This window comes from Pleurodeles waltl, chromosome 4_2 (assembly GCF_031143425.1).
Source record: "Pleurodeles waltl isolate 20211129_DDA chromosome 4_2, aPleWal1.hap1.20221129, whole genome shotgun sequence".
NCBI lineage: Eukaryota > Metazoa > Chordata > Amphibia > Caudata > Salamandridae > Pleurodeles > Pleurodeles waltl.
Genome location: NC_090443.1, coordinates 524,562,464 through 524,577,143, shown reverse-complemented (window position 1 = coordinate 524,577,143; position 14,680 = coordinate 524,562,464). Strand labels below are relative to the sequence as shown.

Below are 14,680 nucleotides of genomic sequence, written 5' to 3'. Positions count from 1 at the left end.
ACACAGACAGACACCCCCCCCTCCCCCCCCCCAGCAATAGCCAGTATGTAGTTATGTTCTGGACCACGTTTCCAAAAGAAAAGCATGTTTTACCTGTTTTGCCTATGGATTTTAGACAGGACTACAGCGGGACAGAATTACACCAAATTTGGCAGAAAGGTAGCTCTTGGTCCAGAAAGAGCCCTTTTTGTTATTTGATGTAAATGTACATAGCAGTCTGTGCAGTTCATGATTTACAAGAAAAACACATGAAATTAAAATATATAAATCATCCTAATAAATCAGGCAAGGTCATAAAAGATATGCCCCCTCCTGTAAAATGACAAATAGCGTTAAGAACCATCCTTCACCCATTGAGATGATCCCATGATTGAGCCATAGGTGGAATTCGGGCTCATCAACACTCAAAGATATGACTATCACGAGTTTAGCCTTTTGGTGCTGAGCCTTTGCATGCTCAATAATAAAACGAGAGAAGGACTTGCGTCGCCAGTAAAGAAACTAATTGCGGTGTCACTGTTTCTGAACCTCAAACTGCTAAAAAGTGGTAAAATCCATTTCCCTTTAAACCCGCCATAAGATGGACAAAAGATCAGAGCATGGTTTCAGATAAACCAGGACAAAAGGGACAGTTACTGTCTGAAAAAATGGAAGCATGTGACCATTTGGCCATGACCGACAGTAGAGGCAGGATCCCAAACTGAAATTTCATGTAAAGGGTTTTGGTTTGGGGCGTTTGGGGTGTTCGATCTCATCAATGTGACCCTCTGTTGGATATTTATTGTTTTGTAGCATTTTGATTATTAAACTTCACTCTATTTTTCTAATCTGCTTTGTGATGTTTGTTGTTTTGACTTTATTACTATTTTGGTACTGCATAAATAATTGATGTACGTTAAGCCTGTCAGCTCTGTGCCAGAGATAACAGGGTTTGACCTCTGGTTAAATAAGTGATCTCGGGGTTCACCCTCACATTTTAGTGTTAATAATCTTTGACGTGGAAAAGTGCCCACCCTAAATCATAATCCACTTTCTTACAATCAACAACAAAGCATGCCATTATTCAATAAAATGAAGTAATACACGTACATAATGATTGTTATGCCAGTGGATCCCTTTCAATTTCATTTTCTAGAGCTATGAAATTGATAATCTAATCTTTATTATAAAAAATAAAATAAAAAACACACACCACCACCATTCCTTTCCATTACATGTCTAATCCTCACAGTTCGCTCATCTCATGACTAAAGTTGAAACCCTGAACAAGTCACTCACTATTTGGCTTAGATGCTGCTTGAAAGGGGCCAAGATGGTCATTTTTTCTGGATCAAAGGGAAGATGCAAGGTTTTTATTCACACTGTCCCATCCCTTGTCAGCTTAAGGTACATCCTAATGACTGTAAAATTGGAGTGGCACCAGTGTAAGATGCTATTCCGCATTAACTAGTTATCATTATCTTGCTCGGAGAGTTACTCAGACGCATGACTCTTAAGTTTGGTAATACAGTAATCACGTGAAAGAATTCCTCCAATCAACAATTTATGGAAACGATGAGTGTCATAGTACTAAAAGCAGCCAGGGTATTCCCACTGCGTAATGGGGAGTTTCTCATACCGGCATTCTTCATCGCTTTTAATAAGAGGGTCAGACCCCACTGTGCCCACCAGGAATTTGGGACTCAGCAGCGGAAGCCGAACATGCTGTAGCACCTGTAATACAAAAACATGCATATAGTAAAATCAGATGTGGTTTAACATGATGAAAACATTTGTCAGAATTCGCTAGCATGAATCCCAAATGAAAAGGGACACATCTCCAACTCATGCAATTGGGAGCATTCTGTGAATAAAATATAGTGTAATATGACTACATCAACGCTTTTGTTGAAATATATACTTTGTGTCGTTAGTAGCTCACGTAAATCGAACATTCTTTAGATGAGGCATTTGTACCTGGGTTCGGTCTTGGAAATATAGCAGTCGTGGCAAAATGGCTCACCTGCGGGAGCTGTGGACGTCGCTCCTGAATGCTGTACTTCACCCAGGCCATTACAGCATTGAAAACTTGCTCCTCGCTGCGCACATTCAACTCGTCACTGGATATGATGTCAATGAGCTGATTGGCTGGGAGGAGCATGAACTCCTCGCTCTCCATCACCTGGGAAAGGTGGATAAATCAGTACTGAAATCAACTCCCTCTGAACTCACATCCATGAAGAGAGGCAAACAACCACTTCTGTATCAGGTAAAATGAGCACCCACAAGCCTCTCTTTTATATAAAGCATTTGTAATGTAACTTCAACACAACCCAGCCACTGAAGTACTGTAGTGTTCCTTGGATCTACATTTTGTGAACTATCTCTGGCCATATTCTGTGACAACTTTGTGATAAAAACGTAACACTTTCCTCGCAAATAAATATTCATCACAGAACATAAGAAGTATTACACCTAAAACACGTGCTCGCCTATCTTGATCCATAGATAATGTAGATTGTTTTTAGGCCAGAATATAGAAGTGGCTGAATTGGGCAGAAATTGGCATTTTCTTTTTTTTTATTTTTATAAAGAAAAATACTTGAGAAGCCCCCCCGCTTCTAATAGTTTAATACGACATTTCCTCATATAGCTCATCTGAGAAAAGTACATTGTGCTCATATACGATTTTCTGTGGTTTTGCAGGACCTAGAGGAGAAGGCGAGTAGACCCCTCACTTCGCGCCCCCCGTAGTACTGAACATCTATCTTCATGTCAGGTTTTCAAGGTAACTGACCTGAACTTAAGCGCGGATGTTTTCAACACTTTAATAGACACCACGTAAAAAAAAAGGGTGGACTTAAAGAGAATAACTGGCACCAAGATCTCATATTCATGTAACTTAAACCCAGCACTTCTGTTCAAACGATCCCAAATAGTTGCCTGCAGAAGCATATAAGGCAATGGATGAATGGCTGGTGGGATGAACCAGAGAACGACTCTCGAGCTGGGGTGCCTGGGTGAAGTACACAATGAGAGTGGAGGTAAGGGGGCAACGTGAGAAAATGAGTGCCTGAAATCTCTAGGTGAGTTGGGAGTAAAGTGTTTTCGGTTCAAACTGCATGGAGAAACATCTGTGACATGAAGTAGTAACCACTTAGAGATCCAATTGAACGAGAATTTGTCCTTGTAATCGGCAGCAGCTATGGCCTGCAATGGAATGGCAACTCTGCATTAAAGAGAGCAACTTAGCAAGCATTGGCAAAGCCAAGGGGTCTCGCTCCCCCAGGGTGTGAAGCATCGCTAAATAAAAAACAAAAGGCCTATTATGTGTCCAGTTACGTCATTAAGTTGCTGTTCACACACGTGCATGACTACAAAACGAAGCAGCCACTTTTTTCCTTTTTATTTGCAGATTTGAGTTGGATCAGCAAAATAAAAATAATGGGTCTTGTGTTTCTTTGAGTTAGAGTTGTTAACATTGTAAATTCTTAACTGGTCTTTTCTTGCCACTTAAATTGAAAATGAAAAATAAAACAGTTAACATAAGAGACGATTCAAAGCACCATGGCCACCACGAGCGCGAAGGAGAGACACTAAAGGAAAAATAAATTCGCTCACAGTCAAACATATTGGCAATCGTGCAATTATCCCTGTAACAGGGTCGATGTCCAAAGCAGTAACAAAACTGCCCCAAGGACGGACAAACGTAAAGCATTTACCAATAATAACAAAGGATTTTTGCAAGGCAAGCCCATGAACGAGTGATAGTGATTGGCGTGCCGTGGTTAAAAGCCCACTTAGATACCAACATGTCAGAAAAGCAGCGCCTGCGTGCTGCTATGCTCCACCTAAAAAACGTGTGAAAGTGTTTTTTTGAAGCACATGTGGGTGAGTTGATGTGGCAACACAGAAGGTGCAGGTAGGGGTGGCAATGTGGGTGGTGGGTAGGAGAAGCTAGGGATGACAAAAAGAATGTGGGGTGAGGCAACATGGAGGGTTGGGTGACGGAAACAATACAAGAGGAGTGGGGAAGGGGAGAAGAAGCATGGGTCGAGAGAGCATTGTGGAGGGGGTGTGGGAAAACAGGCGTTTCGAGCAACAGGGGAGGACACAATAGTGAGTGCAACATGGAGGAGAACAGGGAGACGCACACAAGTGAAGAGTACAGGTGGAGAGAAGTGCATGAGGGATACAGCTGGAAAACACAAACACTCTTGGAGTGCTTAACCAAAGAGAAAAATGTTGTGCTTGAAAAGCAAGCAGTGGGGGGCATAAAAGCCAGTCAAAAGAGATGGCAAAGAATCTACGTCTCATGGGAGGGACAAAAACTAAATTGACAAGCTGGGACACAAACAAGAAGCAGGCAAATCAGTGACGGGAAAGCCAACAAATGGTAAGCAATGGGTGGACTCCAAGCCCTTGTATATTCCTGGTAAATCTACAATAGTCTTTCACAGCCAGACAGCTATGGTATCTGGTAGTCTCGCCTCACAACGGGAGTAACATTGGAAAAACATAAAAACTAAGCAGGTCTGTATTCAACACAAATGCAACATAGGAAGGAAGAGGTGGGGGGCTGCACCTTGCCTGCCCCTCATTTACAAGCAACGGGACGATGGGGGAAATGCGGTCGGGTTTCGACATTCCAGGTGCTTAGCAAAATACCAAGCAGCCAGGAAATATATAACCATTTCAATTCTTTCGCGCTCACAATTAAAAAAGGAGAGAAACGGAACTTTGCCTGTCTCTGCTCTGTTACAGAACTTACCAAAAGCCAGAAGGTACACATGATCAGTGGAACTGTCCGAGCCCGTCTCGGCTGCCGTCCTCTGATGGAGTACTGGGAACTAGTGAGACCTCCTCCGTCTGTCCTTCTCCAAATAGATACGGAAGCGGAGAACGACAGAGAGAGAAGGCAGGTGGCGAAGGAGGAGAGAGCCAAAGCGGACAAGAGGAATGGGAAGAGATGGGGCACAGGGAAAAAAGCAAGGGGCAGATTATTAAACAGTGGAAGTGGAAAGAGAAAAAGGAAGGACGTGGAACAAAGAAACAGAGCGCGTCAGAGACAGCTTGGGTACAGGGGCAGGAGGACAGAGCAGAAACCGAAGTTACACAGACCACGGAAAGCCGCTCTGTGACTTTGTCTACTCTAGAAATATAACCGAGTGACAAGTCGCCGACGCCTCCCTGAGAAGGGACATCTGAATGCTGCACTAGCCTGGTTGGTAACGGAGAAGACGTGACCTTCGAAGCTTTGGTGTTTTTATTATTTAGGCAATGTTAGTGGCTATACAAACCTAAACAGCTCCTGTAAAGTTTACTAATTTTGACATGTCGGAAATCTCTGACTAGCTAGCAATAGGGAATGTTCTCCAGCCTGTTGTTTTTGAGGAGTGTGCATCACGGCGAGAGCGCATCTTACATGTCTTCTATTTCCTTCCAAGACAAAATCAGCTTGTGCATTTTTTTCCAATGTAGATAGAATTCATGATATATTTACTGTTTTTCGAAGCGTGATAGATACCACATGGTTTCCGTAGGGAATAATGCGACACCCGGTTGTTTTCGCTAGTAAAAACGTGTCTACATTGGGAAAGCTGTGGAAGGAATTGTGCACGCCACGCAAAACTACAATGTGCAATGTGCAATTATGATGGTTCCTTGACCACCCCCCCCCCCCCCCCCAAGTAAAGTTCACACTTTGCAATGCAACCAAGGCCAAACGCTGGTGCTAACTGCGTAGGTCAAGACAAAACAAATGGGTACCTGGGAAAAATCGGATAGGAAAACTGTGGTGCTCCCAAGCAAAACTCCAACACTCTGGAGTTGGCACGAGTGCCACACTTCAATTTAATTCCACGGTGAAACAGGAGTTTTCTGTATCCCAATAGTTGAAACTCTTACTTCAATTTCGTTGTACTCTGTTACAGTTTACTTGACACACTGCAATGCGCCGCTGTGTTTCTGGGGCCCAGGGGCTACACCATGCTGCTTTCTTAAGTCAAGCTGCGATATTTCTAAGGTGCTCGTCAGGTACACCTGAGAAACTCCTTTAGTTTCCTTACAAACTCTGCAATACTACTTTGCAATGCTCCAGAAAAATGTGGCAGTGACTCCACGTTGCGGCACCTCTGTTTTTCAGAGGCCAACTGCAAAACTCTGAAATGCCCTGTGATAAAGGCTACCCCATTGTGTTGTCCAGCCAAGACAATGTTATAGCACATCTTAACCAAGGCAAAACATCAATAATCTCTCACGTTAATTAAAGACTGCAATGCTCCACGGTTTTATTTTAGAAAAAAATATATATATATTTTTTTCTCTAGACAAGATAGTGATGCCCCTTCCACTATTGTTTCATAAATTAAAACTAAACAGCAGGGAGAAAGAAAACAATTCATTGTGTTACAAAGGCAATTTGCAATGCACCATATTTGTTCCAACGCAAAACTGCAATCCAAAATTATCCGCCCTCCCCCACGCATCACAACAACACGCCACGGGCTTCACAAATTGAAGCACTCCATTAAGAGAAGATGTGTGATTGCCAAGAAACAACATTCATGACACAAACCGGGTTTAAAAGCACCATTAACAAAGGCTTTATTAAGAGCAATTAAGTAGATAACTTAATAAGGGGAACCCATATAAAGATGGTCAACATAACTTTTAGACTGTAAAAATACCGATGAGCATCACGTTATGCAATTAAAACACAAATATGAAAATGCAATATAGTCAAAGCAAACACCTCTCTGGAAAATCCGCACCAGCATCAGTTGTTCGAGGGTACTTGAGGGCTTTACAGCATCGTAAGTATTTAACAGTAATTCACAATATGATTGCAGTGTCAAGAGTTCAATCATTATCAGTCAAAAACAACACAGTACAATTGTAGCGACCAACGTTTAATCACTGTAAGAAGCTTGGGAGAAATAGACTTATAACATGGTAGTTTTCCAGTGCGCATTAGGAGTTATTTCTCGGAGGCTTAAGAAGCTGATTTAGGAGCTATACTTTTAATCATCTGGTGAATTCACTGCACTTAACTGAAAGACAACCACAATGAATTAACAACAGCAGAAGGGAAATGATTCTACTTTGCAGACATCCCACTGACCTCTCACTGCAGCCAGGAGAAAGTCCTTAAACTCTTGAAGCTACCTTTAATTCCACCTGCTCTGCTTAGGAGTTAAGCTCAGAGGCAACAGGCCACTGGGCCAGGTGCTGCCAGGTATCAGCAGCTCATGCAGACCTTCCAACTTTCAATACACTGCGTTGTGAAATGCTACATGGTTCACTGAATGCTGGGAGCAAGCTATGGTCCACTCCCAGCACAAAATTCACCTACATTCTCAACAGCTTTATTTGAAAAAGAAAAGGACGTTTCCTTTGCATCCGACTAGGTTATGTGAATGCTTTATATTTAGAGCTCCTCAAGTTCCTGATGAGAAAGCTCCTAACTATCCAGAATATGGCAGCTAGGATGGTGAAGGATGCTCCATGCTTTACACACGTAATGCCAATCCTCCAAAATCTGCATCGGCTGCTTGTAAGTAGTCGGTGTGTAATCTGTAAACTCTGTACTACATTGAAAGCTTGTTCTAACAGCCCCAATCTCAATCCAAAAGAAAGGATTGAGCTGTGCAGATGCTAACCTAGTAGTGGAATCTAAATTCCATAAACCTAGATGAGTGGAGACAATGCTTTTTGTCAATAAGCTAAACTCTGGAATTGTACTCCCTATTCCAGTTTTGCCACAACTAAAGAAAGACATGGCTATTTAGACAAGCATTTTGCAAATCAGAGTAGGAGCACTGGGTTGTTTTTCTCATTGACATTTGGAATAGCACCTAAAGAACTTGAGGTAATTGTGTGCTCTCCAAATGTTGTTAACATATCACAACGTAACCTAATAATTCAATGCTAACCAGAATTACTCTTATTGAACTAGTTAGTAAGAGAACATTTCATGGATGCTGGATCTGGGCTTCTTTCCCTTAGCATAAGGATCTAACTTAGTCACTGGATAGTAAAGTTTGCCCAGAAGAGGAGTTTGACCGTTCCCCCCAGTGCCATTAGCTATCACCTCGGGGCACCCCTAATGTTATTTGGATTGTCAAGCCATGCTGCTCCTTAGGTCACTAGATGAGAAGGGAGGAACAAAAATCTAAAAGTGCTTCTACCACCATGGATATAATCTAAAATCGGGTAACACCTTAGCAATCTTTACATAAAGAACTATCTTTAAATGATGAAACATTCCCAGATAAAATGGCATTTGGGTGTTTAGAACTAGAACAAGCTCATTTGAGTTGTTTCTATCCTATTGCAGGTACCAGCCTAACTGTTTGAGTATCAGATAAGACAACACACGAGAGAAAGAGAGAGCGCGAGAAAGAGAAAGAGAGAGCGAGAGAAAGAGAGCGAGAGAAAGAGAGAAAGAGAAAGAAAAAGAGAAAGCAAAAGAGAAAGCGAAAGAGAGAAAGCGAAAGAGAGAAAGCGAAAGAGAGAAAGCGAAAGAGAAAGCGAAAGAGAAAGAAAAAGAGAAAAAGAGAGAAAAAGAGAGAGAAAAAGAGAGAGAGAAAAAGAGAGAAAGAGAAAAAGAGAGAAAGAAAGAGCGAAAGAGAGAGAATGAGAGAAAAAGAAAGAGAGAGAAAAAGAGAAAGAGAGAAAGAGAGAGAAAAAGAGAAAGAGAGAAAGAAAGAGAAAAAGAGAAAGAGAGAAAGAAAGAGAAAAAGAGAAAAAGAGAAAAAGAGAAAAAGAGAAAAAGAGAAAAAGAGAAAGAGAGAAAGAGAGAAAGAGAGAAAGAGAGAGAGAGAGAGAGAGAGAGAGAGAGAGAGAGAGAGAGAGAGAGAGAGCGAGCGAATGTTGCCTACTTCATAGTCTTCAATGAATTTAGGTCCAGATAAAAAGGGAGCCACTGTCAATTCTATCCTGCATGTTTGAAACTTTCTATAAAATGTTGTCAGGCTGGCCAATAGCAGGGTCCTAGAGGCTTCTTCTGAAATAAGATCGCTCAGTACAGACAGGAACCTGCAAGGGTTTTTTCATTCAATTTTTGAATAACTTATGTTTTGATTTTCGACTACACACCAGTAGAAGACTGCATAACCATACATGAGCTTAATCCAAATACAGCAAGTTAAAACGTCACACAATGAAACCCTGCCTATGAAACCCAGATAAAAATGACCAGATAAAAATGACCTCAAGATTAAATTCTTGATCGAAAATCTTCTGCACTGTTCTAGAATCTGGGTGAAAAGGTGAAGAGAATTCATAATGTTCTTGATTGGCATCGCTGTGGCAGTGGTATACCTTAAGTATGTTTAGTGTTTGATTTGTAGAATGGGTGCCGGTGCCCAAAGCATTACTAGAAGCCCACAGCTGCCACTATTAAATGTCGGCGTGCTGAAAACCAAGGCAACCTCAGGTCTCTTCAATCCACAACCAGATACTGCTGCCCCTTTATCTCACTCTTGCTGAAGTGGAAAAGGCAATTAACATCATCCGGCCATACTTAAGCCAGGACAACAAGTGAGCAGAAGAAATTAAAATACGATGGAAGCCCCGAAATGACTCACTGAATCGGTCATTAGTTTGACGTAGGCCCTTTTCCTCAGTATCTTCTACTAATATTGCTTTGCTATCAGCATAATCCCTAGGGTCCAGAGGAGACAGAAAGTTTATTTGAGGGTTTTACACTCTTGCTTAGCTTTTTGTGTACTAGAAAGAGAACCAAGCCTCTGGTTCAGCAAGGGAAACATTTTAATTTTTGAAAAAATGCTCGAAAGAGGAAGCAAACCAGAAATCTAAATTTTAGGCATACTAAAGATCGATCATCAATACACCAGGATTAATTTTGAGGGTCAGCTTGCAAGCACAATGGGGATCTGGGCAACAGAGGTGGATATGTGTGAAGATCAAAGATTCACAAAGAGAGGCAAGTTTATAATGAGCAATCCTTCAGCATCTAAGTACTATGGATGCACCACAACAAAGTCGCATGGGAATACTGAACTGCGGTACCCAGACAGTGGAGATCTTGTCAAAGAAAGAAAGTGCATCCATAAAGGAGGAAACATCCTTTTCATAGCACCAAAGTTGAGTCGCTGTCAGTGCTTCATTACTGTCAGGTTTTATGGATTTTTGATATAGAACTTCACTAATGGTGCCCATAAATCCCGGGTCATGTTTCAAAGAGAATGAGAAGCTAAACGTCCCCAATAAGCAAAATGAAAGAACACCTGGGTTCCAAAGAGACCGTTTCAGGTACTTTAACAGGCACACCTACGAAGCACGCATGGTTTGAAATTTGGCTTATTGGCATTACTGGCTATCGAGCAAACGCTCAGAGCGAGTTGAACAGAGAGGTGCACAGCAGCTAAAGAAAAGCTTGTCTTCTAATTTATTTTCACTGTAAAGTAGAGTGCAAATAAGCCAGTTTTTGACTACGTCAGAGTCCTTCGAGACTCGGTGAGGAAAGGACAAACAGAAGGAGGTGTCAGTGCAAGACTCACAAGATGTGGATAGCATTAGAAGGGTATACTGATCGGAGTACAAGAAGAAAGATTAGAAGTGGGAGGGCAGGCGAACCCTGGCAGGATGAAGGAATATGGGATAGAATGGAAGTAGCTCTATGGAGGGAGGCATCGATGGATAAAACAAGTAAAGGTTTACTTATTTTTTCCCTGTGTTTTGCATAGCACCACAGGTCATTTTTCAAACATGTCAGAGGTCACAGAGACACTAGCTTTGCACAAATAGGAAAAAATGCATATTTCAAAATATGTAGAGCGTGTTAGCAGACTGAGTGAGCAGTGTGCATCACTGGTGTAAGAAGATATAGCGTATTAGGCATGCAATCACAGCGAGCACCGAGACACTTTTGAGTATTAGATCAAACTGATTTAGTATTCCTCAAGTCCCTCCTCTCTTGTGGCTTTTTAAAATCCTGGCCGGTTAAGGGATTGGGCTGTGAAACGATACTTATTTACTGCTGACTGGTATGTAGGGCATCAACAAAGACTGTCTGTTTTGAGCAAGTTCTGTATGGTGCCCCAGCTGAGGTCCGAGGTCTTCATTTCTGTTTCGACAGTTCACCTTCAGGTGTTCTTGGCCTGCTTCTCTTCCGTTTGGCTTCTATGGTCCAGTGGAGAGCTGTTTTTGTGATGAATTTGTGGCTTGTTGTTAGACTTCTTTTCGTTAGCTGATCAGGACCACATGGAACTTTGCCTTTTGCCTCCACTACCCAGAACGGACAAGATCGAAGAAAAGCTTGGGAAACTCGTTCACTTAAAAGGAAGCCTATCACATTAGGGTGACATAATCGCTTTAAAAAAACATACAGACAGTTTACAGTCTCAGTCTGCCCCGGTGACAAAAAAAGATGATAGTCTGGCAAAAAGAGAATCATGAAATAATAGGGGCAGAGTACACAGGAGGCACTGACATGAGCCTCTGTTCTCATTTCATACAGCTCTGGAACACAACACTAATATTTGCAATGCAATGAGTCTCGTGTTTGCTCGATTTAGTGATTCAAATTCTTAACAGGACTTTTCTTACCACATAAATTGAAAATAAAACGTAAAAACAGTGGACATAAGCAAGCCAATTCAAAGCGCCACAGCCGCCATGAGCATGAGCGCGGAGAGACACAAAAGGAAAAACAAATTCGCTCAGTCAGTGAAACATGCAATTATCCATATAACAGGGTAGGTGTCCAAGGCGGTAACAAAATCGCCCCAAGGAGGAACAAACGTAAAGCATTTACTAATGATAACAAAGTAATTTTGAAAAGCAAGCCTATGAAGAAGTGAAAGTGATGGGTGTGCGGTGTGCATGGTTAAAATCCCACAGAAGGATTACAACAGGCCACAGCGCTTGTGCGCTCGACCTAGAAATATGTTGTTAGGTACGCTACACTAGCTAACTTCTACTGAAAAGCACCAGTGAAGCACTAGTGTACATAATGACACTGTTTCCAAGAAATAGTCAAGGAGGAAGGAGGACCCTATAACAGCCTTAACCCCTTAACAGGAGGTGCATTTCTTTATTTTGTAAATTTGACCATAAGCAATCTCTTCACTTAGTGTATTGGATGAACAGAGAGGGCCGAACAGGAGCCGCATCAGCTAGATGCATTAGTGAGGGATCAATTTACATACAGGCAGGCAGCTGGATCAGGACTACTATGCAGGCTGAATTTGGGGCACCGTGATCCAGCGTGGTAACAGTATACATGGTCAGGCTGCGTCAGTGAGGTGATGAGCAATCAGCAGAGGTCTATTCATATTCTGCACACACCTAACAAACAAAGAAGCTGATAGAGGGCTACAATGTACTGTAAGAGCTGGTCAGGCACCACACCTGAATAGCAGAAAGCATGGTACATGTTGACGCATTTCTGGAATTCAAGTGCATTGCTTAAGCTTCATAAGGTGATTCTTAAACTGCGATTGTGGGGGTTGAGATTGACACTAATGCTGCACTTAGGCAGAGCTGTATGTGGGAAGGAGCCATAAAGTCTGAACCAGTGAGTGATTCAACAGGTGGAAACCTAGTGCATTGGCAGATCACTGTATAGGATCCAAGAACTTCCACTGGAAGGCGGGAGCCATTTGGTACAATAGAAGCCATACGAGTGGCTCTGGCATTTAAAAAAGTGAGGGAGTAATTTTGACAAGTTAGTACAGGAAAGGATTGGTTTCAGTGCACTACAACACCATACTGCACAGCAGATCTGAGCAGCAGAGGCAAAATTGAAGACCAGTAGATGGTTACACAAAGCACAATTCTGCAAGTGCGCTCTCGTATTTAAATAAACGTTTCTTATACATCCCAAACAGTTCCTATTCATCATTTCTTCAAGCAAGCATAGCCACACAGTGAAGTGATGTATAACAGAAAAAGCAGTTTTAACCATAGACAGAAATGTCTCCGTAGGTTCAAAGGCCAATCAATTTGTTTTGCTTTCTACATCACAAAAACTGTGACAAATACTTCTTCTCTTCCCAAAAGACTTCCTCTAGGAAACATACCTCTTGGAAGTTGTGCTGCGTGAACTTGTCCGCGATCCTCAGTAGTTCCCGGCAGGAATGGGTGTCAGCAAAAGCGCGAATGCCCAAACAGTTGGATGGGTCTAACTGACGCTTGAGGAACTCACAGCAAGCTTCCTGTATCTCAGCAAGCTGCAGGAGGCAGGCAGCCGGCAGCAGTGTCTGGACATTTCCCTCCTCTACTGTGATCTGCGATGTGTAGGCAAAGTCAATGAGCAACTCCATGGCTCGCTCATCGATGTCCCTGATCACTACTTCAGTCTGCCGGCTCTCAGCAAGTTCGCCTGTGAACATAGCACGGAAATAAGGACTGCAGGCTGACAAGATCACACGGTGAGCATAGATCTTCTTAGCCCCTACTGCCAGCACAACATCACACAGCTCTCGGTGCTTCCGTAAGAGGTTAATAACCTCTAGTGTTTGGCGTGGATGTTTGTCCGAGACATAGGGCATGCGAGCAGGCTGCGGCACACCCTCTGGCAGCTTGTTGGGGTCTCCCAGGGTACAGCGGCTCGTGACGTCCATTCCGGTCTCTCCTGGTCGAGTGCTGGTACACCTAAGAAATAAAGATAAACAAGTTAGATGACTAAGCAATGCAAGAGGAAAAAAAATACAAATTACAAGTGTAGATCTGCTATTGTCAGTCAATCATGTATAAACAGATCATGGTGCCAAAGCTAGCTAGTCTGAGATGAAGGACTGGTTATTTTACCACTGCTGCACTGGAGTTTAGTAGAGGTTCAATGTTTAAAAGCTCTTATTTCTGGCATCCAGGAGAAAGAAAGGGTAACTACTGAACAGCACAGCATCAAGTTGCAACCAACCAAATAAGCCAAAAGAAGTGTTTGTAGCTTAGATCCCAACCAGTTTTTCAAATCCATTAACAGGCACCTCGGTTATGCATTTCCATCATTTAGACACAGGCAATGCAATCCTTAAAGATACCAATACTTTATGTATGTGGTATTTCTATAGTGTGAACACAGTCAAAGCCAAGCATACAGTCAAACAGTAACGGGAGTAGTAGCTGGTTTGTGGACTATTACTGCAATGTGATGCAGTGTTTTTTAAAGTGATACATTGTCAACTCATTCCTAAACAGAAACACCATTGAGGCTTTAACTTAAACATTAACAATTGACCAGTCCTCTTCTCTAAGCTCACTTTGGCACTATATTGCACTAACGTTTCAGAAGTGCCTTTCTCCTGAAGTTAGCATGGTCTCCATGAACTCTGCAAACAAAGGTTGTCCACTATCATGCAACGCTAACCGAAACAAAGTACAAAATGAGCTCATTGGTAAATGGAAGAGAAAGTAGATTCGTGTGTGAAATAAAAGGCTACAAGAAGAGTACTTTCCATAGCTTTGTCACTTATTACAGAAGAAATGTTGCACAAGTGAGTTGCCTGGCTTTGAGTACATGAGATTATGGGTTTGCGCACAAAAATAAATGTGCATTATCACCACAAAACTGCAGTAAGCTCCATCAAAATGTATCCAAATATTGTAGAGAAAGAGAGACTGCATAGTTGCATCAGTCTCAAGGTATTTTCATTTTATGAATACAAAGTAGTGCAGGCATTCATATGGTTACAATACCATTATATACCTCTTCAGGAAACATTTTACTATG

General features: G+C 42.1%; 1 protein-coding gene across 1 annotated transcript in view; it reads right to left on the bottom strand.

The window, feature by feature from the left end:
* The window catches only part of KLHL20 (kelch like family member 20), a 155,424-nt gene that overhangs the window by 76,010 nt on the left and 64,734 nt on the right, over positions 1-14,680 (bottom strand). The window contains exons 3-5 of the mRNA XM_069232038.1: positions 13,029-13,602; positions 2,003-2,161; positions 1,619-1,713 (exon numbers count right to left, since the gene is read on the bottom strand). Coding sequence (XP_069088139.1) covers positions 1,619-1,713; positions 2,003-2,161; positions 13,029-13,602 — 828 coding nt within the window. The remainder of the gene's footprint in view (positions 1-1,618; positions 1,714-2,002; positions 2,162-13,028; positions 13,603-14,680) is intronic.